Source organism: Taudactylus pleione, unplaced genomic scaffold, assembly GCF_031769625.1.
Source record: "Taudactylus pleione unplaced genomic scaffold, aTauple2 ptg000169l, whole genome shotgun sequence".
NCBI classification, from domain to species: Eukaryota; Metazoa; Chordata; class Amphibia; order Anura; family Myobatrachidae; genus Taudactylus; species Taudactylus pleione.
Window position 1 is genome coordinate 1,335,415 of NW_028284571.1, and position 27,639 is coordinate 1,363,053.

The 27,639-nt window shown below is 48.6% G+C and overlaps 1 protein-coding gene across 3 annotated transcripts in view; it reads left to right on the forward strand.

Annotated features, from left to right (window-relative positions):
- Positions 1-27,639, forward strand: part of TEC (tec protein tyrosine kinase) — a 162,267-nt gene that overhangs the window by 115,579 nt on the left and 19,049 nt on the right. For all 3 annotated transcript variants that reach the window (XM_088475251.1, XM_088475252.1, XM_088475249.1), the window contains 5 exons: positions 2,329-2,369; positions 12,342-12,532; positions 14,571-14,636; positions 21,939-21,993; positions 26,191-26,270. In XM_088475251.1, coding sequence (XP_088331377.1) covers positions 2,329-2,369; positions 12,342-12,532; positions 14,571-14,636; positions 21,939-21,993; positions 26,191-26,270 — 433 coding nt within the window. The remainder of the gene's footprint in view (positions 1-2,328; positions 2,370-12,341; positions 12,533-14,570; positions 14,637-21,938; positions 21,994-26,190; positions 26,271-27,639) is intronic.

Here is a 27,639-nt window from a genome sequence, read left to right on the forward strand (position 1 = left end):
GGATACTATCTTCCACTGGTGGTCACTGTCTTCCTCTGCTGCTAGCAGTGCTGCAGCTACCCGCAGTCACTCTTCTCCATGCCGGTAGTGATGCAGCTCCCCTGGTCACACATTTCTCCTCTTTGGCAGTGTTGCAGCTCCCATTGGTAACTCTCTACCCTTATGCTGGTAGTGATGCAGCTCCCCAACTGTCACTCTACTCCCCAATCGGCAATGCTATGGTGGTCACTGTCTTCCTTTGCTGCTGGCAAAACTGGTGCTCCCACTGGCAGTGCTGTAGCTACCCGCAATCACTCTCCTTCAAAGCATCGGTAATAATTCAGCTCCCGGCGGTCACACTCCTCTGCAATGGTGTTGCAGCTTTCCGTGGTCATTCTCCACTTCCACGCCGGTAGTGAGGCACCTCCCCGCGGGCGCAAGGGAGGTGCCACAGTGATTAATTATGGCGGGCATCCATTCCTCCTTGCAACAGGCCTGCAGCATCCCGTCCACTCCAGTAACCACCAATAGGAGTGCTTTGTAACATTTCTTTTTCAATTAGCTTTATTTTTCACAGTACCTGTCTCTTGTAAAATCTGGTCGCCAGGACTAAAATTTTAGTCGCAATGGCGACCTGGCCCCCGGGACTTGGCGAGCCCTGCTCTAAGGTGAAATGTATCTCTTGCGTGGTGCGCTGGATCCCTCTGCTCCTCTACGGCGCCATACTTCCGGTGATAAATGTACAGAAGAGAGCAAAGACCCTATCACAGTGCCAGAGCCAATGCTACTGTGCAGTGCCATCTTTCCACAGTCTTTCCACCAACTACACTTGTGGCTTCTGTTCCATACAGTGTTTATAATAGGAGGTAATGGAACAGCTAGGGGGAGGGGACAGTGCCCAGCCTGTCCAGGGCACTAAGCTGTCTAGATACAGACCCGTGATAGGTTTAAAAATAATTGGAGCACAGGTAGAACTTTTTGACATAGGGCTCTATTTAGTAAAGCAGTAGAAAAATATTGACGCTTTTCGCCATCAGGATATTGCTGTATTTATATAAAAAGACCTGCTGGGACAGATGAAGCAAACCTGGTGATGAGACCTGTCCAGGTGAAGACAAATGTTGTTTCTGGTGGGCTCTTTATGTCGAATTTCAGTTATGTGAAAGAGGGAAAGTTATACGTTTAGCCCAGTGCACCGAGGTAGACAGCAGGAAGAGAGCGGTGCCTTCCATGCCTGTCTCCTGTGCGAGCAGGCATAGCGACATCCAGAGATAGTGTTTTATTTGAAACTAATTGTTTTGCGATCAGACACACACATAGGATTCACTCGCAAAGTGAGTGGGGAGGTAACTGAGTGGTTAGAGAAACGCAGGCGTGTTGAACCGTTAAAACACTGTTTTCTGGACCTCCATAAATTAGCACCTGCATCCTTGCTCGCAGCAGAAGAGCCCTCTGCGTGTCTGGAGACCCGCTATGTCTGCGGCATCTTAGACTTACTGAGAAGGCTGATGGCCGCCTATTCTGTGTTCGATGTTTCCGGTTTTGTGCTTGAGCGGCGGATGTGGGATGCTTTCAGTGAGCTGCTCTAAGCACTGGACAGCGAGTGAGTCATATTTTCGCAATTGCGATTTGTGAGACGTTGCAGCTGGGATGATGGCCTTTGCATGCGGATCTGAATCGGGTCCATTGTCGACATGCTGACTGTCAACATTCTGTCCAGGCTGACATTCTGAATGTTACCTTTTTGTTTCACAGCCTTCATTCAGGCTGTTTTACATATTAACTGTTGGAATACTACGCTATCCCTACATTTCAGCATGTAAAATTTAGTAGCAAGCAGTGGCAGATTTTACCTTGGGGCTGCAGCAGTAAAATCTCCCACCTGCAGGGCCTGTAGTGCCCAGCAGTGGCAGTGACTTCCCATTTGAAGCGCTCCCTGCTAAGCATATGTTGGACAGGCAATCTCAGGGAAGGTATGTTCTCCCCCTGGAAGGGCCTACCTGTCTATCATGTGATTAGCAGAGAGAGAGCTTCCAATGGAAAGTCACTCCCCTGCTATGACAGCAGCCCTATCTGGCTCCCATTGCAGTCCCTAGAAACCTGCTTGTTGATTAGTGGGATTGAGAACATGTTCACATTTCAGTCTAGCAGACCCCCTGGAAATTGAAGGTAGTGTGATGCCGCTGCTTGTGTCAAGGGAATTAAATTGAAGACATTAAGAAATAATGTGAAAATGATTATGCCATTATATATTGTGACATTATTAAGCTATTATATATTGCCTATACATGCTTGAATGTGTCTCTTGTGTTAACCTATTCTGCCTGTATTGTTGTTTCCTTTATTCAGTTACAAGGAAGCCCCTGCCTCCTACTCCAGATATTGTCCGGGTAAGAACATTAGGATCATGACCTGAATGTTTTAAAATACTTTTTGTGTATTTTAAACTGTAATTGTATTTACCACGTAGAACTGAAAGTCAAAATCTTTGCTTTCCTGTTTACAGCATAAGTAGGCATACACACAACTACAGTACTTGGTCAGATAAAGCATTAAGATAACTCATACCGCCCCAGGACATTATCACATTATTGAGTTTAATGGCAGCAATAAAGTGATTTTATTTGTTATTGCTGCAATAAATGACTTTGCATAAAGTTTGTGACATCCAGGGGATGTGCAGCAGTTGATTCCGGCCCAGGGTGCAAGGCTGAGGGAGTGGTGCAGTCACTGCCCTGAGGGCACCCTGCCACACAGCTTTTTCCTTGCAGGGTCTCTGGCATAATTGCCTGCTCTCCCAGAACCTGTGGGAGACTCTCATTTTTCCTAGTGAAGAAGGCAAAATGGGGAGAATCTTACCGTGAATTTGCGGTCGGCGGGAGGGGGCAGGGCTTTATGACGTGATTATCTGATAATTTTGTCATTTGGCTCCACCCCCTATCTAAATGTCCGCGATTCCCGGCATTTTGTCACGAGGGGGTATGGCCTATTGACACGAACATCAGAAATATCACAGCGGTGAGTAAATACCATATCAAGTGAGAGTCCATTCACATGGGAGGGTGAGGAGGTTCATTGGGAGAGACCAAATGATGATGTGAGAGTAAGCATCGATAGGGATATTGAAGTCACCTAAGTTGAGGATGGGAAGATCTGAGCTTTTCAGAGCGTATGGGGAAGCAATCGGGAAGCCGACTGCCTAAATACCGGCAGCCGGCTTCCCGACTGTCATATCCCGGCAAGGGTGAAATGCCGGGCGTCTAGATGTAGACGCCCACATTTCCCCGACGCCGGGAGACCGGTGCCCGGCATCCCGATCGTAGTGATGCCGGGCGCCGCGAGCGGAAAGCCGCGCGGGGTTAGGTTTAGGGCACCCGTGGGGGACTTAGGGTTAGGCACCCCCCCGGGAGGGTTACGGTTAGGCTAGGGGGAGGGAGGGTTAGAGTTAGGCACCCCCGGGGGGACTTAGGGTTAGGCACCCCCCCGGGGGACTTAGGTTTAGGCAGTGGGGAAGGGGGTGGTTAGGGTTAGGCACTTAGAGGGGGGATTAGGGTTAGGCACTTGGGGGGGATGTTAGGGTTAGGCACCCCTAAGGAGGGTTAGGGTTAGGGGGTTAGGTTAGTAGATACTTACCTATCCACGATCGGGATTTCCAGCGCTGTCTGGCTTCCGCTGCTTCTAACTCTGCTCTTGTCGGGCTGCCCATTCCAGCGTATGAGCTGGAGTAACCGGAGGATAGAACTACCCCAACTCCACCACTGGACCTGGGTGTGTGAGAGGACGTAAGGCTCCCAGAGGATAGAGCTGCAGGAGATGTGGTGTTATAGTGGGAAATCCAGGTTTTGTTGGCTAGGAGATTATTATTATTATCCTTTATTTATATGGCGCCACAAGGGTTCCGCAGCGCCTTACAAGGTACAGAAACAAATGAGCACACAAGACAACAATTATTAACAGTACAGACAATGCAGGACAAGTATATGATTTATAAACAATGCTGCCTAACACCTAAATAAGCAGCAGGGTGTCAGTAATCAGTTTTAGGTGCCATTGTAAATGAAAGTAAAAGTAAGGCAAGAAGAAGCACGTGAGGAAAGAGGGCCCTGCTCGTGAGAGCTTACATTCTGAGGGGAGGGTCAGACAAACAGGGGTGACACACATGGGCTAGATAGTGAGGAAGGAGCATAGAGTAATGGGTTAGGTTGAGCGCTGGAGAGCATTGAGGAAGAAATGGGTCTTGAGGGCCCATTTGAAGATTAAGAGCCAGGAAGCCACGTGATGGAGAAATTTTGCAGGAGCAGTGGTGTCAGAGGGGTATAGCCAGGGTTTGGTGATGGCAAGGAGAATCAAGGCATTGCAGATGAAGTGCTCATGAACGGAGACCAGTTTATTATAGACAAAACTGGCTTTCCAGAGGGAACAGGAGAGAGGGACAAAGTTAAGAGGCGAGAAGAGACTGACATTATTAGGGTTGATGTAGTGTGGAGGTGATATTGATCTAGAGAAGGAGGATAAGGAGTGTGGGGTTATGTGGCTGGCTTCTGAATGAGGAAGGGTGACAGCAGGTGGTGGGTAAGGTGGAGGTTTAGTGTGGTGTGGGGAGGGGGAAGGATAGGTAACTTGGAGAAAAGAGAGGGTGCAGAGTTTAGTGGTGGTGCAGCAGGACCATGGTGGAAGAGAAGTGAATAATACTGGAGTTGTGGGAGATGCAGTGGAGAGACTTATATGTGATGAAGAGAGACAGGGGAGGGGAAGGAGGGGGAGAACGTAGAGGGGACTATGGATGGAGGAATGAGATGAAAACTGGTGGTAGAGGAGAAAATAATGTAGCAGCTGAGTGAGGGAGGAGTAGAAGAAAAGAGATAATGTGTAGATGAGGCAGTTGGGGGGGGGGAAGTCAGTAGTAGTAATGAGTGTGAGATGAGGGAGCAGTACAGGTCAAAGGTCAAAATCAGATAAAAGGAAGAACAGTGCTGGAAGATGTAAAGGCACAACTACAATAGTATATTATAACCAAAAAAGGAGTTGAGGTGTTCAAGTTGTAAGACTTGAGAATTAGTATAAAGTATGAATATATTAAAAAATAAATAAAAGGTATAGGTGTGAAACAATGGCAGATACTACAGTGGTATAAAGATAATTTGACAGTGGTATTGGAATGATTTAAACATTGTAGAGAAGAAACAAACATACAAGTATTAAATTTTAAGTAAGCAGGTAGTTGCTTGCAGGGTGTTGGCAAAAAGAGTGTCCAGGTTATAATGGAAGCTGGTGGCTGAGTAGCAGGGTTTCCAGAAGCTCAGAAGATCCTTTGTTTTTTCCCCAAGTTTTAGAGAGTTCTTTTAAAATGTCGTCCTCTTGCTTAACTCCTGACTAACTCTTTAAATTATGCTGTACATGTAGTCCCACTTAGAAAAAAACCCACTTTGAAATAAAACCTAGCAGCCTTGTACAAGCCTAAAGCCTTGTGACCTACTGATTATATTGTGCAGTCACTGATTACACCCACCCTCAATACCCTCACCCACACCAGATACAAGTCATAAAATCTAATACAAACAAGCAGAGCCAAAACAGCATCCCATGAAGCTAGGAGATAAGATCTGACTAAATAATTAAATATAAAGTTACTCCGGAGTTTACAGATATTAATTAAAGACAGTATACCCAGCAAATCAGAGAATTCCAGACAGCATTGGTTTTTCTATAATAGATGCCTGGTGCAAATATATGATTACCCAGCAAATCAGAGAATTCCAGACAGCATTGGTTTTTCTATAATAGATGCCTGGTGCAAATATATGATTATTTGAGGTCTATTTACTAAGCCTTGGATGGAGATAAAGTGAACAGAGATAAGGTGCCAGCCAATCAGCTCCTTACTGTCATGTCATAGGCTGTGTTTTAAAAATGGCAATTAGGAGTTGATTGGCTGGTACCTTATCTCAGTTCACTTTATCTCCATCCAAGCCTTAGTAAATAGACCCCTCAGGGAGTTGGTCGATGGGAAGGTCACGGGTGGGGACCAGTTTTTTACAGACCGATCTGGCATTCCAGAGGGCACAGGAGAGGGGGACTGAGGGCCTCATTCAGAGGCGGTCGGAGGATGCAAGCGGTCACTCAGAAACTGGGCGGCCGCTTGCATCCTGACCGCCCGGCTCTGTTTCGGTCGTTAGGCTGTGGGTTTACACCCACAGCTCTAATGACCGCTGGGGTGATGGTCGCTTACGACGAGACCCTGGGGTAGGGTCTCACTTGTTGTAAGCCCCGGAGAGCTTCTGGCTCTGTCAGAGCCGGAAGCTCTCCGCTGACATCACTAGTGATGTCAGTGGGGCCTCCCCCAAACGGTAGGCGTTCCCATGGGAACGTCTCCATTTGGGCTGCCACCCCCCCGGCCCGCCTTCCAAATGGGACGAGCTGTCAATCAACATCGACAGCTCGCCCCCTTTGGGAAGAGACCCGCTACGACTGGCGCTGTCGGTCGTAGCGGGTCTCACGCATGCGCACGAAGGAGCCGGCTCCCTCGTGCGCATGCGCACTTGACAAACATCAAGGCGGCCGTGCGGTCGTAGACCGTACGGCCGCCTCTGAATGAAGGCCTGAGTTTGTGGGAGAGATGTGGATGAGAATCAGGGTTGCTGTAGTGTGGAGGTCAGATTCATTTGGAGCAGTGATGTAGAGAGTGTAGATATGTGGCCGGGTCCTGGGCTAGGAAGGGAAACTGCAGGTGGAGGGCAGGGAGGGAGTTTTGTGTGATGTGGATGGAGATGAGGCGAGGAGACAGGGAGAGAAGGGAGGAAGCTGGTCTTAAAGGTGGGGTAACAGGACCATGGTGGGGGAAAAGTGAATGAAAATTGAGTAATGGGGAGGTGAGGCAGGGAAGCAGAGGGGTGGAAGGAAGGAAGGAAGACAGATGAGCGAAAGTAGGAGTTGGATGAGACTAGTGGGAAGGATATAGGTGGGAACAGGAGGTAGAATAATGGATAATGTTGATGCTGAGTGAGGGGAGGATTTAAACAAAAGATGGTCATTGTGTGGATGAGGTAAATAGGGGAAGAAAAACTGGAAGGAGGAGTTGATGCTGTATGAGATGCAGACAGTGCTGCAAATTTGTAGAAATGCCAATGATGGTAAATATGTGTGCACAAGCAGAATAATGATGGAGATTTGCATAACAGTGGGTTTCGTTCTGATCCAAATGAATAGTTACACACATGACCATTTGAGTGAGTACAAACTAACACACTTTATTTACAAGTAACAAACTGTCACGGCTGCCGACACTTGAGACTCCTGGGAGGAGGCAGGCCTACTAGGCACAATAACCTGGGGTGGCTTTAGGAATGACCTTTTCATGAAATCTTGATAGCACGGAATAAAAGAAAATAGAATTTATTCACAGGAGAAATATAATAGCAACGTCTCACATAAAGTCTCAACAACACTGAGGTTCACATAAGCAATAATGAGTATAGGAGAAAACCCCCCATATAGTCTTTAACACAGAAAAGTTAATATGGTAGGGAACCCTGAGTCCAGTAAGAGGCTAAGACCTCAGGATGGTATAGAGGAGCTTCACCTGGGTGGAACCCTGTAGTGATGGAGATCCGGGGCAGAGTGAGCCCTGTGATGCGGTGAAAGACGGAGCAGGGTTGAGCCCTGTGATGCTGTGAGGTTGGAGCAGGGTTGAGCCCTGTGATGCGGGGAGCTCGGAGCAGGGTTGAGCCCTGTGATGCGGTGAGGTCGGAGCAGGGTTGAGCCCTGTGATGTAACTAGAATCCGGAACAGTGTTGAGCCCCGCGATGCAATGAAGGTTGAAGCAGGGTTGAGCCCTGTGAAGCGGTGTGGTTCCGGAAAAGGGTTGAGCCCTGCGGTGTGACTACAATCCGGAGCGGGGTTGAGCTCCGTGATGCAATGAAGGTTGAAGCAGGGTTGAGCCCTGTGAAGCGGTGTGGTTCCGGAACAGGGTTGAGCCCTGAGGCGTGACTAGAATCCAGAACGGGGTTGAGCCCCGCGATGCGGTGATGATAACTGTAACGGTGCAGTTGACAACTGTAACAAAGATGGGTTCGATATCCACAGGAGTGAGAGGAAACAGACAAAGGAAATAGTGCAGCAAAAGGTGAAACCACAGCAGTGGAGCAGAAAGCAATACTTAGGCAATGGCTATGCTGAGCTCTGCAGTGCGGCTGGTAACTGGCATCAGAAGTTTAGCTGGAACATGAGCGGAGATATAACAAAGTCCACAGCAACCCACAGGCACAGCAGGGATCTGGCAGGAGTCCAAGAAAGACCTGAAAGTAACGTTGCACAGACATTGAGACACAGTTAGTAACAGGCTTTATACTAGAAGTCTGTGATCCATAGGAAGTTCAGAACATGTGACCCAAATGGAATCAGGTTTGAAATAATGAGCAATCTAGGAATCCCACAACCTGACAACACTTTGGAAACAGATAATCACTTTAACTCTCTATTCCCTGTATGTGAAGAACGCCAGCAAGCAGGATAGCTCCTCCAACGACCACAAAGGAACTTTGGAAAAAGTAATCTATCTTTATGTACTGAAATAGTCGCAGTCCTGACACAAACAAACAATTAACATACAAAGTTTACAGTATACTCAACTTTTGTCTATGTATTCAGATGACACCGGTAGTTCATCATCTTCAACATAAGATGTAGTTCATGTTCATCTTCATCTTGGGAGCCCTCGTTTCACAACGCCCAGGTAGTTCAATATACATTGCAGGCACCATGTACTGCAGTCTCAGGTCCTTGCACGAGCCGAAGAGCCTTTGTCTAGGTCTTGATTTATATATCATCGTATGGGTGTTGGCTTTCTGGATATTAAGCCCATATTATTTACATACTGGGTATCAAGCACTGATTGATACAGCATAGCATGGACCATTCTTTTCTCTAGCAAATGCTCTATAAGCATTAACATATACCCAGAGAAATACAGTAATGACGTGTCCTGGAATGTTACACTGTTTCAAAGCCCCTTTGTGTAGAAGCTCAGTAACCCATAATGCTTAGCGTCTCTACACAACTTACAGTGGTCACCCTACTGGAATGTAACTAACTGTCTACAACTAACACCATATAAGGTATAAATGGCTCATTATACATCTACTAATGACAGATAGAAGTTGGGCCTCTCAATTTTTTGACACCCTAGGTAATATGACCAGTCTATGCATAGACTAGAACTACATGAATGCAATGTCCTATTCAAACCTTAATAGCACAGGTTGTGTGTTACAACTTATATGCCTATGTAGAAATTAATTATTTAACCCACTGGTTACAAGATTTTATTGGTGCAGAAAGAAAATTCTAAAGTAGACAGTGTTAGCCGTGAGAGGATAAAAAGCAATGGTAATTCAGACAGAACTAATGGGTATAAATGCAGATTGGCATTGGTACAGATATGTAGTCCTGGGATGTAGACGGCATCCCTGTGTGCGGGCTGCCAACGGTCTAAATACCGGTCGGGATCCCGGCACCAGTATCTGGACCGTCGCCATCCCGAAGGTAAGTATTGGGGTGTTAGGGGGAGGTTAGCGTTAGGTAGCGGGGTTAGGGGTTAGGCATCGGGGAGAGTGTGTTAAGATTATGGTGCAGGGAGGGGGAGGTTAGGTTTAGGCACTAGGGGGGAGGTTAGGTTTAGGCATCGGGGAGGGGGCGTTAGGTTTAGGGTGCGGGGAGGGGGAGGTTAGGTTTAGGCACCGGGGAGGGAGGATTAGGGTAGGGTTAGGGAAAATACTCACCAGCCGTTCTTATGGGTGTCGGGATTCTGGCTGTCAGGATGCCGCTGTTGGTATTCTGAACAGTGGCATCCCAACAGCCAGGATTTCATACCTAACCCATAGTCTGATGTATATGAAAATATAAAGGCAGAACAAATGCTTTCAAACAAGGTGATAAGTTTTTGCAGTGTCCAAGCAGGGAGTTCAGTGTGGAGTGACCAGGTTATGTGAACAGCAGGAGTTTCTTTTGCAGAGTTAGTGAACTCACAATTATTGGTTTAAAGATGTCATTCTAAAGCAGATATGGCTGATTAAATGTTCTCCTTCACTTTCTCTTTGGTTTAACGCCAAAATTTAGCTTGAATTCCAAAAACACTTTGAAATATACAGCGCCGTATCAGGGAAGCAGTGCGCCATGTGCCATTATCATCAGGGGGTGGGTGGGGGACGGGGATCTTCATCGGAGTTGCCCTGCGAGCAGCAGCAGTGCAGGTCACCGTCTCTTTATGCAGACCTCCAGAGCCGGGCAGCCACGAGATGTGTCTACAAACCCACTTGGCTTACACTCAGAATCAGTCCTTATGTGTTTACGTTTACTGCTTTTCTTAAAGAGCTCCTAGATCTCACATTCTGATATAGATTACTCTCGTCACACAATAAGCCATGGCCAGACTATACACAACACAATCACCTAGTTACAGTGGTGAATCTAGACTTTACTTTTAGGGGGGGCGGTTTAAGAATTAGTACTGACTCCTCCCCCTTTCTATTCATTTACCCCTCCCACTTAGAGTTCTGCCCCTCCTATTTTCAACAAATACTGAAAAAATACACAGGAAAAAAAACACACATATAGGCACCCACATGAAATATTACTCACCAGATGCACAATCTTATCCACATTACACCGCACCTAGTGACCCTGATTCATATTACACCACATAGTAGTGTCCCTTAATCATGTTATGACACACAGTAGTGCTCCTTTTACACAGTGCCCACAGTAGTGCCCCTTATACACAATACCCACAGTAGTAGTACCCCTAATACACATAATGCCCATAGTAGTGCCCCTTATGCAATGCCCCCAGCAGTGGTGCCCCCAATAGTGGTAGTTCCCCCAGTTGTGGTGTCCCTTATGCAGAGCCCACAGTAGTTGTGCCCTTTATGCAGAGCACCCAGTAGTAGTGCCCCCAGCAGTGGTGCCCCTTATGAAGTTCCCCCTATGCCATGCCCCCATTAGTAGTGCCCCCAATAGTAATGCTCCCTGTAGTAGTGCCTCAGTAGTAATGCCCCAAGTAGTAGTGCCCCCTGTGGTAGTGCCCCAGTAGTAATGCCCCTGTATTAGTGCAGCCAGTAGTAATGTTCCCACTGTAGTAGTGCCACAGTATTAATGCCCCCAGTAGTAGTGCCCACTGAGAAATGCCCCCAGTAGTAGTGCCCCCTAAGTAATGCCCCCAGTCGAAGACCCCCCTAAGTAATGCCCCCAGTAGCAGTCGCCCCAGTAGTAGTGCCCCCCTGAGTACTGCCCTCTGAGTAATGTCCCATGAGTAATGCCTCCTAAACAATGCCCCCAGTAGTAATGCCCCCTAAGTAATGCCCCCAGTAGTAGTGCCCCCTGTGCAACGTCCCCAGTAGTATTGCTTCCTAAGTAATGACCCCAGTAGTAGTGCCCCCGAGTAATGTCCTCAGTAGCAGTGCCTCCAAAGCAATGCCCCCAGTAGAAGTGCCCCCCCTAAGTAATGCCCCCAGTAGTAGTGCCCCCCGAGTAATGTCCCCAGACGCTTGCACAAAAAAAAACAACCTAATACTTACCTTAAGCCCTGCTCTCGCGTCTGCTGACGTCCGGTCCGCTCGGCTGCTCTTCTGCACTTTGGGAGAGACGTCATAACGTCTCTCCCATAGTGCACTCTGCTCATCCAGCCTCTGTCTCCGACTGCCGCGGCGGGGGGAGGACCAGGCACCCGCTGGTAACAAATCCTCAGCGGGCACCCGGAAGGAGGACATGGGGGCCGGCAACAGTCTCACTCAAATCGCGCTGATGCTGCACCGCGCGGCTGCACTGATGACAGGCAGCACCAGCTGAGCTGACTGGCTGACCCTACTGCCCCTTTACTAAAGCCCCTTTCGGGATTGCGGCTGTGTGTATGGGGGGCGATCGCTCTTATCGCTCCCCCCTGGATCCGCCACTGCCTAGTTAGTGAATATACCAAGTACATGTTGTTTGCTGCATAGTGAAATGCGCCGGCTAATTCTTAATGAAGAAGAGGACTAGAGGTTAAAGCAGCTGAAATTGTACCACTGGGAAAGTTTACACATTTTTCTCAGGGTGTTATCCAAACTAGAGAGCTACAAAATATACTAAATATTACTTAATTTCATGGTTGAGACACTTTCAAGTGAATAAAGGGTTGGATTAAGCTCATTGGACCTTTTGTGACCCAGCATGAACAAGCAAAATTACAGCTCGCTGCAAGTTCATAGAAAATGTAATTCATTAGAAACCTGCACATAAATAGGATTTATAAAGTAATGTAAATTTATGTTGGTTACAGAAACTAACAGCCCTTTTGTTTATATTGCAATAAATGGCTTTTCTTTCCCCAGTCAAGGCCTCCACCTCCTCAGCCCCCAGAGGTAGAGCTGATGAGCAGCAATGGAGACAAAGAAGACATAGTGATTGCAATGTTTGACTTCCATCCGGCAGAGACACATGACCTTAAGCTGGTTACTGGGGAAGAGTATGTGGTGATAGAAAAGAAGGACGTCCACTGGTGGAAGGCAAGAAATATATATGGGTAAGCAAGAGTGACTATGGATTTGTAGGTTTGTAGTTTGTGGGACAGCACAGAAGTGATTGCAGCATTCTAGTGGGAATCTCACCTTCACATGTAACACAATCATAACAGAATATATGTGCACTGACTGCTCAGCCTGTACACATAGATCCATCCTCACCACACTATTCTGTCCAACAACAATGATGTTGAACACTTGTGCTGGATCAGTGGCAGATTTTAGTTTTAGTTGGATTGGACATTCAATTGTTCTACACATACAGTATAACAGTTTTGGATAGAGGACCTGATTCAGACCCGCTCGCGAGCGCTAAGCGCTCGCAAGCGGGTCGATTTTGGCCCAGTGCGCATGTGCACGACGGAGCCGGCTCCATCGTGCGCATACACGAGACCCAGACAGAGACGGGCAAACCGTCGCTCCGGGTCTCGTACCAAAGGGGGCGTACTGTCGATGTTGAGTGACAGCACGCCCCCTTTGGTGGGCGGGCCGGGGGAGTGGCTGCCCAAACGGAGGCGTTCCCATGTGAACGCCTCCGTTTGGGGGCGGCCCCACTGACATCACGATTGATGTCAGTGGGAGAGATTTCAGCTCTGTGAGAGCCGAAAACTCTCTGGGGCTTGCGGCAACGAGACCCTACCACAAGGGTCTCGTCGCAAGCCCGATGGTCGCGATGGTCTTGGCTATCGCGATCATCTTCCTGGCCGTTCGCTATAGCTGTGGGTGGTCACCCACAGCTATGCGAGCGGCCAGGAGGCCGCTCTAAAAAACAAGAAGGCCGGCCCTGATTCAGAGCGAGCGCTCTGTCAAGAGCGTCCGGCTCTGAATCAGGGCCAGACTCCAATTGCCTTGGTGCATACAGTATGTGTCCAGGTTTAAAGGCTATTTCTATCCAACATTTAAATATTAAAAAAAAATAAAGGTGATATTAGTTGAGATGTTAAATAGGGGAATATCACTTACCTGTGCTCCTTCAGTCCATTAATTTTATGGGAAACCCTATTCACCTAATGTCTGAGCAGGATGTATGTGTCACCTGATTGCAGGTACCTTTCATATACCTGTAGTGACATTTTGAACAATTGAACAATATCGTTATCATTCACAATATCGACCAGCGTGTATGCGAAAAACGACCAACGATGCGCACTCCCGCTGGTCGTTTATGATATCTCCAATCAGCTGTACAAGTAGCCCAACCTAGGGATATCCTGAGCGATGCCCCCACTCCCCCCCCCCCCCCCGCCATCGTCCGTCGTTGGTCGGTATCGGCAAGTGTGTGTACACTTGCCGATGCCGGCACCCCTGCCGATGACGATAATGCCACTTACACACATCGTTTAGTGTGTATGGGGCCTAAGACTCAGCACAGTGCAAAGTAACAAATGTAGCTAATGAAAGCGTAGCCAGGCACATGTAGTATGATCCTAGCATACCCATATATGAGAATGAGAAAACATTTGTAATTATTATTTATTATTATCCTTTATTTGTAACATTTAATTGATAATATCCACTAATATGTACAAATACTGTGCTTTGCTATATATCTGCTGAAAACATAGTCTAATTATACAAAACCATATATACAAAGGCATATGGTAAGCCGTCACTAGTTTTAGAATAAACGCTGCTATTTCATTCATAGTTGATTTTAGACGGGGTCACAGGTGTATGTAGCCCCCTCCCCCCAGGTAATGAAACTCTGACCAGGCAGCTGCTAAGTAAAATATGACTAGTATCCTCACTTCCTCATTGTCACCTGCTCTCTTATATAATGGGACATCTGTTCTTAACTTACCTGAATAATTCCAGGAGTCATATAAATACGTATACCTGGATGCATTTTACACCCATTCTATATAACTCATTTTAATCTCATACAAAGTTAAATTGAAGAATTAAAACATGATTGTAATAATTTGATTATGGTGCCTACTGAAACAACGATCTTGCCTTGTGTGCTAGATTGGAAATTATGCAAATAATTACTATGTGTATTACTCTTTTTTACAGTAAATCTGTTTCTGTTTGTTTCAGAAAAGAAGGCTATATTCCCAGCAACTATGTCACGGAAAAGAAATTAGACAATTTAGACCAATATGAGTAAGTCAAATATTTTACTTAGTTAAGTAAATAAGGGATCATTTTTTTAAATCGAGACATGTCCTACAAGGTTACTGTACTGGGACAAATTTAAATAGTAAAGTTTTTGGGCTACACATGTGTGAACTAGCAGGGAACATATCTGCAACAATAAAATCAAACGTCGAGAGCATGGGCGAACATATGATTATTAATAATATTATTTAAAACTCATATTTATGTAGTTATCAGTAAACTGTTTATCACTGTATGGATAGTCAGCGTCCTCTGCTTCCAGGTCCGAAACACAGAAGTGAGGGCATCGGGAATCCAGCAATTCACGGATGATCGGGTAGTGAGTGGATTGCTGGTTCCGCGGCGAAGTCACTTCAGAGTTCCGGAACTAGAGCATAGGACACCGAGTACATGAACAGAAGGATACAGGGCGATTGCAGCTGCTTACATGGTAGCATCTGCGATAGCTCTAATTTGGTAATGCATCAGGAGGTGTCATGCCTCCTGCATGCATTATTGGTCCGAGTTGTGTTCTAGAACGGAACATTGGATCATTTGCTAGACCATTGGCATGCTAAGTGCCCCATGGGATCACGCCGCAGATGCTAAATAGAGGCCAGGAAACTTATGCAACGGCGTTCAAACGCACTGGTACCCCCCTGTCACCACCCACAAACGGCACTTCCTATCAATCACTTTGCGATGGGCCTGCGTAGTCACTGCGATCGCAGTGACTGACACAAGCACTGCAATGCATATGCATGCGCAAAATTAAACAATCGTCCGATTGCGTGCGTATTAGCAACTGCAATCCAAGCCGAATCAGGCCCTTAGTGCACGTCTCATAGTTATTGGGGCCGAGTTGAGCGGACGCAGATATACAGAGCATATCTTGTGTGAATTCTCACTACTGGGAAAATCTGTACCTGCAGGTATGGGCAATGCAGAGTCATTTACATGTAAATTGCATCTATACTTGTGATTGAAGCTGCAGAACTGGGGTGTAAGTGGGCATTCTCACGTCACCAATGATCAATGAGGGTGTGTTCAAGCAAAAGCAGAGCTAGACGCAAGATAAAATACACCTTTCTACTTCAGGGTCCATAGGGTATCCACAGGATACCTTGGGGTATAGGTGTGATGTCAGTCGCAGGGCACCAAAGAGTTAAGCTTTCAGCCTCCCAGGATGCACTAGGTCCCCCTCCTATACCCCGCCCCCGGGCCAAGGCACCTCAGTTTAGTTTGGTGCCCGGCCGGAGTCGGGTGCACCTGTTGGAGTGGGGGCTAGAAGAGCCCCTGAAGCTTTTTCTTCATGCAGCTGTGGCTGCACATCTGGATGAACAGCATGGACAGTCAGTCCTGACGTCCATGCTGTCTTCCCTACACCCCGCCGGTACCAGAACGCCGGTACTGATCCGGGGATGCTGGTGGGCGTCTGGGGTCACAGCTAGCGGTGACCCCAGATGCTCCGGACCATGGCCGGATTCAAGGGGGACAGAGGTAAGCAGCGGGGTCCCGCGGTGGGTCCCCGCTGATCACATGGTCCTAAGTCCCCAGGCAGGGGGCTCCCTGGGGACTGGCTGCAGCGTGGAGCCAGGCGACCAACCTGCGCTTCCACTACCCCCTGGGACAGCGGACCGCAGCAGAGCGGTAGCGCTGCGGCGTCCCAGGGGTTAAATGCATGCCAGGGGAGCGCGCCTTCCCTGTCTCACAGCCGGCGCCTCCCCCGCTGCACACAGCCCTCTCTGCACTGTGCTGACTGGTCCTGTGTCAGCGCTCCTCCCCCAGGCCAGCTTCTCTCTGCTCCTCGGCGGCCATCTTCTCTGCAACGCATGGTGAACGCTGCTGGAAGTCTGGAAGGAAGCATCGTGGTCTGGGTCCCCCCGCATACCTCTCCTCCGCTGTGGCTCAGGTCTGTGTATGCAGCGCTGTGTCCTACCAGGCCCTGTGTCTGTGTAGTTGAGTGATCAGCGCTGTTAGTGCAGGAATTGTTATTTCTCTGCATTGTATGTGACTGTGCTAGCGCTGCCTGTAACTTTTCTTCTCTAAACTGTCAGCTTTATTACTGTCCCTGTTCTTTCTGCTAAAGCCCTTGCGGTGCGGTGCTGCAGGGTGGTCTCTCGCCTATTTAATACTTAATTGGTGAGAGAGGTCACATACGTGGTGCCATCATGTCTGAAAGTGATTTTCCCCTCCGGCTACAGTGTACCACGTGCAAAGTACCGTTAGCGGAGGGGGAGGGTAGCGCGGAGGGCCTTTGCCGGCAGTGTTTGTCCATGGCGCGGCCTATTACGGTTACAGCACCGGTACAGGAGCCGCCCTGGGCTTGTTTCGCTCAGGCGTTAACAGCTTTAGTGGGCCAGTTAGCTCCGCAGCCCGCGTTTACTCCGATGGGTTTGTCCCAGCAGTCTGTGGTGTCGTCACCCATGCAGGGGTTCCCACGACAATTGGTGGTACCCCACAGTCTCCCTATTTCCCCGCTCCCGGGTTCTCAGGAGCCAGCGTGGGTTAACTCCCTGACGAGTTCTGTACAGCACTTGTCGGATGTGTTGCAAGGGGAGTCTGTGATGCGGCCTCATAAAAGGCCGGTGGCGTCTCTGTCCGCTCCTTATGAGGATGACGAAGGGACGTCTGATGATGGGGAGATTCTGGATCCTTACGATCAGGAACCTTTCCATACTAAGGACGCTGATGCTAAGTCCAAAGTATATATTCCTGGACTTATTCGGGCGGTCCGCACAGCCTTGGTGATTGAGGACGAAGTTCCCCCAGCGGCTAAATCTAAGTATGCCTTTTTCAAAGATGTGAAGGGCGATGCCACAGTCTTTCCTCTTTCGGGTCAGTTGGTGGACCATTTAGAGGTGGCGTGGAAACAACCTGGCAAAAGATACCAGCCGCAGAGACGCCTGGCGGTGGCTTATCCGTTCGCGGATAATTATTTTGCTAAGTGTGAATCCCCTCCACAGGTGGATTCTCACGTGACCCGTCTTGTCCGTAGTGCCACATTGCCGATGCCATCCATGTCCTCCCTTAAGGATGCTACGGACCGCAAGGTAGAAATCTGCCTGAAGTCCGCTTATTCCCTTGCAGGGGGGGCAGCACGGCCGGCTATGGCCATTTGCTGGGTTGCCAGAGCGATGGAGCGCTGGGCGGATTCATTAGAGGCTTCTTTTGAATCCGACTGTCCGGCCGAACAGGCGGAGTTGATTGGCAATCTCCGTGATTCGGCCACCTACATCAACGAGGCGGCTCTAGACATTAGTACTCTGGTGTCTAGAATTTCTTCAGCAGCGGTAGCTGCTCGTCGCACCTTGTGGCTGCGATCCTGGAAGGCGGACGCAGATCCAAGAAAGGTCTGGAAGCGTTGCCGTTTACCGGAGAAGTTCTCTTCGGTCCGGATCTGGATAAGATTGTGGCCACGCTGGCGGCAGCCAAATCTGCTTGTCTCCCGTCGGCCGCTGCTCCTTCTGGTTCTGGACCATCGTCCTTTCGGTCATCTAGGGCCCAGGGCAGGCCCAAACCACAGTCGTTTCCTCGACAGGCTGGCCCTAAGAAATCGGTCAAGCCCCGGAAACAGGCATGGAGTACCAGACGTCCGGCCCCCAAGCCAGATGACAAGCCAGCGGCCTGACGGTCCGGGTCTCCCCTTGGGGGATCCCAGGGTGGGAGGCCGCCTGCTGCAGTTCTCCCGGTGTTGGTCGTTCACTACGACAGACACTTGGGTTCTGGAGGTGGTCTCTCACGGGTACGCCCTCTCCTTCCGGCACAGACCCCCGGCTCGATTCTTCACCACGGGTCTACCATCAGACCGGAACAAGGCTACGGAGCTGCGGAAGGTATTGCACACTATGCTCCAGGCTGGAGTTATAGTGCCTGTTCCATTCTCCCAGAGGGGCCAGGGTTTCTATTCAAATCTATTTTTGGTACAGAAACCTAATGGGTCATATCGTCCGATTCTCAACCTCAAAGCACTCAACAAGTCTTTGCGGGTCCCGAAGTTTCGGATGGAGACCCTACGGTCCATCATTCTGGCGCTGGAACCTGGGGACTACATGGTGTCATTGGACATACAGGACGCTATGGCGGTCATGGCGGCTTCTCTGCGGCTGCAAGGAGTCCGCATGTTGCCGTACTTGGACGACCTGTTATTGGTGGCAGGATCTCCAGAGCTCCTGTTACACCACTTGGACCTGACCATTGCACTGCTGCAACGGCACGGCTGGCTAATCAACTGGCAGAAGTCCACTCTAATCCCGTCTCGGAGGATTCTGCATCTTGGAGCCTTATTGGACTCGGGACAGCAAAGGATCTTCGTGACGGAGGACAAGATCTCTGCTTTACAGTCAAGGGTGCGCAGTTGTCTGCACAGCCGCCGGGTGTCCTTACACTCGGCGATGAGGTTACTGGGCTCCATGGTGTCGGTGTTCGACATGGTGGAATACGCCCAGTTTCACTCCAGACCTCTGCAGCACCTGATCCTGTCCAAGTGGAACGGGCTGCCTCAGTCTCTGAAGTTCCAGACGATTGTGCTCACCCCGGAGGTTCGCCTGTCCCTTGCGTGGTGGTTAAAGACGACCCACCTCAACAAGGGACGTCCGTTCTGGGTTCCAAATTGGGTCCTGTTGACAACGGACGCCAGTCTTCGGGGCTGGGGAGCAGTTTCAGGTCCACACTTGTTCCAGGGCAGGTGGACACCGACAGAAGCGGAGCTTCCAATAAATATCTTGGAACTGCGTGCGGTCTTCAATGCTCTCCTGCAGGCACAGCGGTTTCTCCAGGGTCACCCGGTGCAGGTCCAGTCGGACAATGCTACCACCGTGGCCTACATAAACAGGCAAGGAGGAACTCGCAGTCGGGTGGCTCTCGTAGAGGTCTCTCGGATCCTGGTTTGGGCGGAGCGCAATCTTCCGGCCATATCAGCGGTCTTCATCCCGGGAGTGCTAAATTGGGAGGCGGACTTTCTAAGTCGCCAGGACGTTCATCCAGGGGAATGGTCCCTGCACCCGGACGTTTTTCAACTACTGGTGGACAGGTGGGGTCTTCCAGAAATCGACCTCATGGCGTCCCGGCACAACAACAAGTTGCCGGTGTACGGGTCTCGCACAAGAGACGAAGGGGCGTCTCTGGTGGATGCTCTGTCCGTCCGGTGGACGTTCAGGTTCGCATACCTGTTCCCTCCGGTCTCCCTTCTTCCACGGGTAATCCGGAAATTCAAACAGGAAGGAGGGACGCTCCTGTTGATAGCTCCCGCGTGGCCCAGACGGCACTGGTTCTCAGACCTTCAGGGTCTGTCCGTGGACAGTCCTCTGCGGTTGCCGCTACGACCGGACCTTCTGTCTCAGGGTCCTTGTCTTCACCCGGACCTGACTCGGCTGTCTTTGGCGGCGTGGCTGTTGAGACGGCCATGCTGAGGTCCTGGGGGTTTTCCAGCTCTGTGGTGCGTACCATGTTACGAGCTCGGAAACCGTCTTCCGCGAGGATATACCATCGCGTGTGGCATACGTTCTTCCAGTGGTGTCGACCGAGAGGTTATGCACCGCGGGAGTTTCGTCTGTCTCGGATTCTCGCCTTCCTGCAAGCGGGACTAGATCATGGGCTTCGCCTTGCTTCTTTGAAGGTACAGGTTTCGGCCCTATCTGTCTGGTTTCACCGTAGGATTGCTACAATCCCGGATGTGCGCACCTTTATGCAAGGTGTTCTCCGTATTCAGCCGCCCTTTGTTCCACCTGTGGCGCCTTGGGATTTGGCTGTGGTCCTGAGGGCTCTCCAAGGACCGCCGTTTGAACCACTGGGCTCAGTGGATATTAAATGTTTAACAGCTAAGACTGTTTTCCTTCTGGCCGTTGCTTCAGCCAGACGTGTTTCTCAGTTAGGGGCTCTTTCTTGTAGACCCCCTTTCTTGGTTTTTCATGGGAACAGGGCAGTGCTCCGCACTCGGCCCGAGTTTCTTCCCAAAATTGTTTCCCAGTTTCATGTTAACGAGGAAATAGTTGTTCCGGCCTTTAACTCACCGGGTCTTTCCGTGGGTGAGGCCTCTTTGGATGTTGTGCGGGCCTTAAGGACTTATGTTGACCGCACTTCTTTGTTTAGGAAGTCGGACGCTTTGTTGTCCTCTATGGCTTCTGTAAAAAGGGTTGGCCTGCTTCAAAGCAAACTTTGGCAGCCTGGATCCGTATGGCTATTTCTGAAGCTTATCTTCATGAAGGCCTACCGGTCCCGCCTTCTCTGAAGGCTCATTCCACTAGGTCTGTGGGTCTTTCGTGGGCAGCTCGACGTGGTGCCTCGGCAGTTCAGATCTGCAAGGCTGCTACGTGGTCTTCTGTCCATACCTTCGTGAGGTATTACAGGTTTGACACCTTCGCCTCTCAGGATGCTTCCTTCGGGCGGCGGATTCTCCTTTCTGCACAGGAGCGTCCCCACCCTTAAAGGATACTGCTTTGGGACATCCCCAAGGTATCCTGTGGATACCCTATGGACCCTGAAGTAGAAAATATGAGATATGGTAAGAACTTACCCTTGTTATCTCTATTTCTACGAAGTCCATAGGGTTCCACAGGACTCCCGCCCTGTCGCACCTGTGCTGCAGATGGGCTTTGCTCTGGTCACCGGTTTTCCGTCTCCCTCTGGTGAGAATGTGATTCTTGTATGTGTCCAGATCTTTGTTCTCTCTCTTCCTTCTCCTCCTCCGGCCTATGGCTTGGTAACTAACTGAGGTGCCTTGGCCCGGGGGCGGGGTATAGGAGGGGGACCTAGTGCATCCTGGGAGGCTGAAAGCTTAACTCTTTGGTGCCCTGCGACTGACGTCACACCTATACCCCAAGGTATCCTGTGGAACCCTATGGACTTCGTAGAAATAGAGATAACAAGGGTAAGTTCTTACCATATCTCATATTTTTTGAAGGTGTTTTTTTTGCACCTAGTACAGGACAGGTACAAGTCCACACTGATGATGGTGATTAATGGTAAACTAGGTGTACATGCATGTAGATATGGTGGCACTTCGAGATAAAATGAAACATACACATTTTTCTGTGCACATTCCTTTTAAGCAAAGAACTTACACCTGATTTACTGGCAAATCTGCTTACGAGGTGGCATAATGCTGATTTCTGCAGGACCACACAACTCCTGGCTCATCATAATTTGCTACAGCATGTCTGCATGTCTTCCTATAATAGCCTGTTATTGTAATAGCATGTGGGGCTGCGAGACCAAGAGAAACTTACTCTACTTTCCCTCCAGGCCATATGGCCCCCACACACCCCTTTTCCAACATTCATTAACAACAAATCATTTTGTTTGTTCCAGATGGTATAGCAAGAATATGAACAGAGGGAAAGCAGAACAACTACTTAGGAGTGAAGTAAGTGGTAACAATGCACAATGACTAGCGCTAATAATTATATATACCACATAAAGGTCACTTGGGACCTGATCCTGAGTCGGACACAACGTCGATGATGTATGAAGTTGAGCGATTTTCTTCTACTGCGCATGTGTCTAGGTTGCACTACACGTGTCCAGAGTCTGTGTGCACAGAGGGCCTGATTCTGAGTCACACGCAATCTGCACGCAATGCTGATGTTCATGTATGTTGAGCCTTTTATTTGCAACTGCGCATGCATGAGAATTTCTGAAAACCCCTATGGCGCATGCGTTACACAGACTGTAAACACAAAGCTGCTGCTGCTGCATTCCATTCAGACAGTAACATGATGGGTGTTTCCTGGCAGTGACTGGCAGACATGGCTAATAGTGCACACAAATATGGGGTCTATGTACTAACCTTGGAGAGATAAAGTGGATGGAGATACCAACCAAAAAGTACCAACCAATCAGTTCCTTACTGTCATGTTACAGGCTGTGTTTGAAAAATGACAGTTAGGAGCTGAATGGTGGGTACTTATCTATCTCCACTCTATCTCTCTCCCAGGCTTAGTGAATAGACTCCATGGTCTGTGCAGTGGGCGTGTTATGGGAGTGTCATGGGCGTGTAAATGCAAGGGGCTGCTTTCCCAGACACACAGCTGAAGGCATAGGAGGCCATAGTCAGACAAACAGCTGCAGGCATAGGAGGCCATAGTCAGACACACAGCTGCAGGCATAGGAGGCCATAGTCAGACAAACAGCTGCAGGCATAGGAGGCCATAGTCAGACACACAGCTGCAGGCATAGGAGGCCATAGTCAGACACACAGCTGCAGGCATAGGAGGCCATAGTCAGACAAACAGCTGCAGGCATAGGAGGCCATAGTCAGACACACAGCTGCAGGCATAGGAGGCCATAGTCAGACACACAGCTGAAGGCATAGGAGGCCATAGTCAGACACACAGCTGCAGGCATAGGAGGCCATAGTCAGACACACAGCTGCAGGCATAGGAGGCCATAGTCAGACACACAGCTGCAGGCATAGGAGGCCATAGTCAGACACACAGCTGCAGGCATAGGAGGCCATAGTCAGACACACAGCTGCAGGCATAGGAGGCCATAGTCAGACACACAGCTGCAGGCATAGGAGGCCATAGTCAGACACACAGCTGCAGGCATAGGAGGCCATAGTCAGACACACAGCTGCAAGCATAGGAGGCCATAGTCAGACACACAGCTGCAGGCATAGGAGGCCATAGTCAGACACACAGCTGAAGGCATAGGAGGCCATAGTCAGACACACAGCTGCAGGCATAGGAGGCCATAGTCAGACACACAGCTGCAGGCATAGGAGGCCATAGTCAGACACACAGCTGCAGGCATAGGAGGCCATAGTCAGACACACAGCTTCAGACACACAGCTGAAGGCATAGGAGGCCATAGTCAGACACACAGCTGCAGGCATAGGAGGCCATAGTCAGACACACAGCTGCAGGCATAGGAGGCCATAGTCAAACACACAGCTGCAGGCATGGGAGGCCATAGTCAGACACACAGCTGCAGATATGGGAGGCCATAGTCAGACAGAGAAACTGCGCCTGCCGTAGGGCTGGTGCAAGTTTCGATGGTGCGACCGATGGTGGTGTATAAGGGCGCACCAATTGATACAGGCGCTATAAGGGGTGTCTCAGCCCTTACACATTCGGCCGCATGGATGTACACAAGGGAAAGAGTTTGTAGGCCATTTGAATAAAGTCGTAGGTGGGTGATCGCCAATAGATGTAGCTACATGCACGTCATAGTCAGGCCCAGAGTCGCAGTTGTGATTAAGACACATGATATCAGAAATGTCTTGAAAATTTATTATGCGCATCTGGGCGATGACTGGGATGACAGGCAGGTGGCTATGCGGATGCATAGAGAAAGTCGTTCTTATGGGCATTCAGCATCTAAAGACACCCAAAGTGAGATCTCAGACGCACAGTTGTACACCAGGGAAGGGTTTGCAGCAATATTTGCATAAAGTTGTAAAAGCAGTACCAGCAAAAGATACACACACGTTGCAGCATCCATCTCAGAATCAGAGGGAAAGGATGTCACTGTAAAGCCGCACATCCACTAGGCGATGGGGTAAAGACAGTACGATTACAACATTGTAATCGTACCGTCGTTCTCCATCCCCTGCAGTGCCTACACTGAATGATTAGTCATTCAGTGCAGGCACCCTCCAACATCCCCGAACATGGCCAATCTGTCGTTATCGGCAGATTGACCGGCATGTTCTGGCGATGATTGAGGTCTGAAACGACTAGCGGGAGCGCGCATCGCTGGTCCTTTCCGACTTAGTGCACGATTAATGAGCGATTGCACGATTACGATGTCGTAATCGTGAAATCGCACATTAATATCGCCTAGTGGATGTGTGCCTTAAGTCTCTAGCAGAAATGTGAAATGGGGACAGTCTGCATTGGAGTGCGATTTGGGCATACACTATACAATTATCGGTCAGACATCTGTCCAATCTGGCTGGTTGGAATGAAAACCTGGTAGTGTATGGGAGCCATTGACAATCGTCCATTTGCTCACAAACACTGGAAAACCAACAAAAATGGTCGTTCAGACAAGTTGATTTAATCAAACTAATTTAACCTATTTGAACAATCAGTTTTGTCCATTCTCCGGTGTGTGGGACCATGTGGTCGATTGTCAGTCGCTCCCATACATGACCTGGGTACAGCTGTGCGTTGTAATGGAGACATTGGGACTCCCATGCTCTACCTCTGCCTCTTTGCCATTGGTAAAATGGATCAGATGACATTAATTTCTCACTGATATAGAAGGTGCTGACTTGATTTTGAACCCTCTGATGACCCATAGCTTTCCATGTCATCTGATGCCTGTATTTTACCTAGTTCTAGCTCTCTTTTGAGCGCTATGCTTATACTGATGTGTTCACTTTGTGTAATTGTGTGTTTCCATGTATCATATATTGTAGATTTTGCATGTGTGCACAATGATTCCCCTCCTTTCATATGTCCCCTTTTTCTTCCTTCTATATCCATCCCCTCCCTGTGTTAGTCTTACAAAACGTCAGTAAAAATGAATGATGATAATTAATGAATTAACCATAAAATAAATAAAAAGCAAGAAATGCAATTCTCACCTACAGGACCCTTAAAGGGATATATACTTATATAGGGGCTTATGTAATAGAGTGCGAGCTTGTGCCGCTGCGGGAATTCAGACGAGTGTTCCTTTTATTTTCAAGCACCAGTCATTTTAAAGGCAAAACTAAGCTGGTGATGATTGCCTCTTTAAAACTACAGGGAACACTCGCCTAAATTCCTGCCCCGGCACAATCTCGCACCCTATACATAAGCCGCATATAGTTGCCATTTCCATTAAGTTCATATAATAGTAATGTTACAAAGATAAAACTGAGAATAGTAGGCAAACAGGCAATTACAATTCTGGCTGGACTTACAGGGCATAAGCTTGCGTATTATATTGTCTCATTTGTCCGGTTACATGAATAAATAACAAAATGTTGATTTGAATTCTGGAATGTGAGATGGACTTTACACAGAGTCAGGACACTGTTATGTCACACACAACTTCGCTAGTGGCTGCTACAAACACTGTGCTAGTATGACAATGCCATTGGCGAACACAGGACCTGATTCACTACCGATCAGAACTGCGATTACATGCGCATTTGGTCGATTTTTGCGTTCTGCGAATGCATTGCAGTGTGCGAACCGGCCACTGCGATCGGGACTGTGATCGCAGTGACTACGCAGACCCATCGCAGAGTGATTGAAAGGAAGTGTCATTTTTGGGTGGTGACGGGGTACCAGTACGTTTGAACGCCGTTGCATAAGTGTGCATAGATTATCCACTGCGATGCCCTACGCAGCCTGGTAGCGTGCGTGTTTGTTAGCAATTTCTGAGTAAGGTCAGGGCTTGTGCAAGTGTGCGTGAGGCTGCGATGGTACTCGATTGTACCGATGGTTTTGCAGTCTTCCTAAACATTACGGATGTGTGTAAGGTAAAGTTGGCGACCTTATGTTGTGCTACGTCGGCATAGCGATCACAATGGATTAGCATAGTATCGTAGTTGAACTGTGTGAATCAGGCCCACAGTGCATACTTAACTAGTAGCCCTAATATCTGCTCCATTGTGTTGTAACAGGATAAAGAAGGTGGGTTCATCGTTAGGAATTCCAGTCAAGCTGGCTTGTATACTGTCTCACTTTATACAAAATATGCAGGGTAAGTTCATACTACTGCTGGAAAATCTTTATTACCATTATATGATTAGAATGTTAAATGATCGCTGTTATCTAAAGTTATTTATTAAAGGACCTTAGTAAGTTCCACTTATGGGGTCTGATGCCGTTAGAGGCAAGTCAGGTTTATTTTGCTTAGAAGGAGCGTGCACAGGAAAATGACATGTATTCACCCACAGGCAGAGTTGTACTCATCTCGGGATATGAGTGTGCTTTGCTACTAGTTATAATCACCAGTGTGCACCTGCATGATGGAAGTCACATGGTGTCACTGGGAGCCACAGTAGTCTGTTTCTGGATTACACATAATAGCTGGTGATTTTTATGTATTTTTTTTCTCTTTTTTTTTTTAAGGCAGTTTTAGTAGATTCTTTTTTAAACATTATATAGGAAGGGGGAGGGAGGGTACGGAAATATAATAGGAGAGGTAATAATAATATGTTACAGTAATATACAGGGCACAATAATATACATTATAGAACAACTGTCAAATGACAGAAATCGCAGAATGCAGAGTGACACGGTGTAAACAATGCGTATAGGCAAATCATCTGCCACATGTCAACAAAAATTGTTAAAACTTTACTTTCTAGAACTATATAGATATTGTTCTTCTCAGAGGAAGAATGGCTATATGATGAGCTGAGGAGGGGAAGGAGGGGATATATGAGTTATGCGGTCACCATGGAGCTGAGTACTTTGTCATCATTTTCATGTCATCATGCCCCCCATATTATCAGTGACTGCACTTATTATGCCCTTACTATGTGGGATAATGATATGTGGCAGTGGTGGTGGGCAATATGTCCCCCATCTATCCCCTATATAAATCACTATGTCCCCACCATTCCTTCATATTATCACGGTCCACATCAAAGCCCACATCTCCTCTATCCCCATTTAGCATATCTCTCATCAATGCCCTATATAATGCCCCCTAAATCCACCATATCACTGTGCCATGTCCCCTGATAACACACCCATACCCATTGGCGGATATCTATAATAGGTGCAGGGTGTGTGGTTCTCACAGGCATCTGGATACAGGGGGACCCACACTGCACACTCTGCACCCATGTTTAATACTTGCCTCTCTGGAGACCAGCGTCGGCGCTGCAGTGGCAGCACTAATTACCGGGAAAATGGCATGGTAGCCATTTGCCGGTGATATGTGCAGTAGAAATGTTCACGGTACAGTGGCGTGGGCAACATGTTTTCGGAGACCTGCAGATGCACAGCACACTCTGGCACAATGCCAGAGTACTACACCACAGAGGGGAAGGGGCCCGCACAGAGTGGTCTGCATACGGGCCCCCTCCTCTCTTTAATCACCCCTGCCCATCATGTCCCCT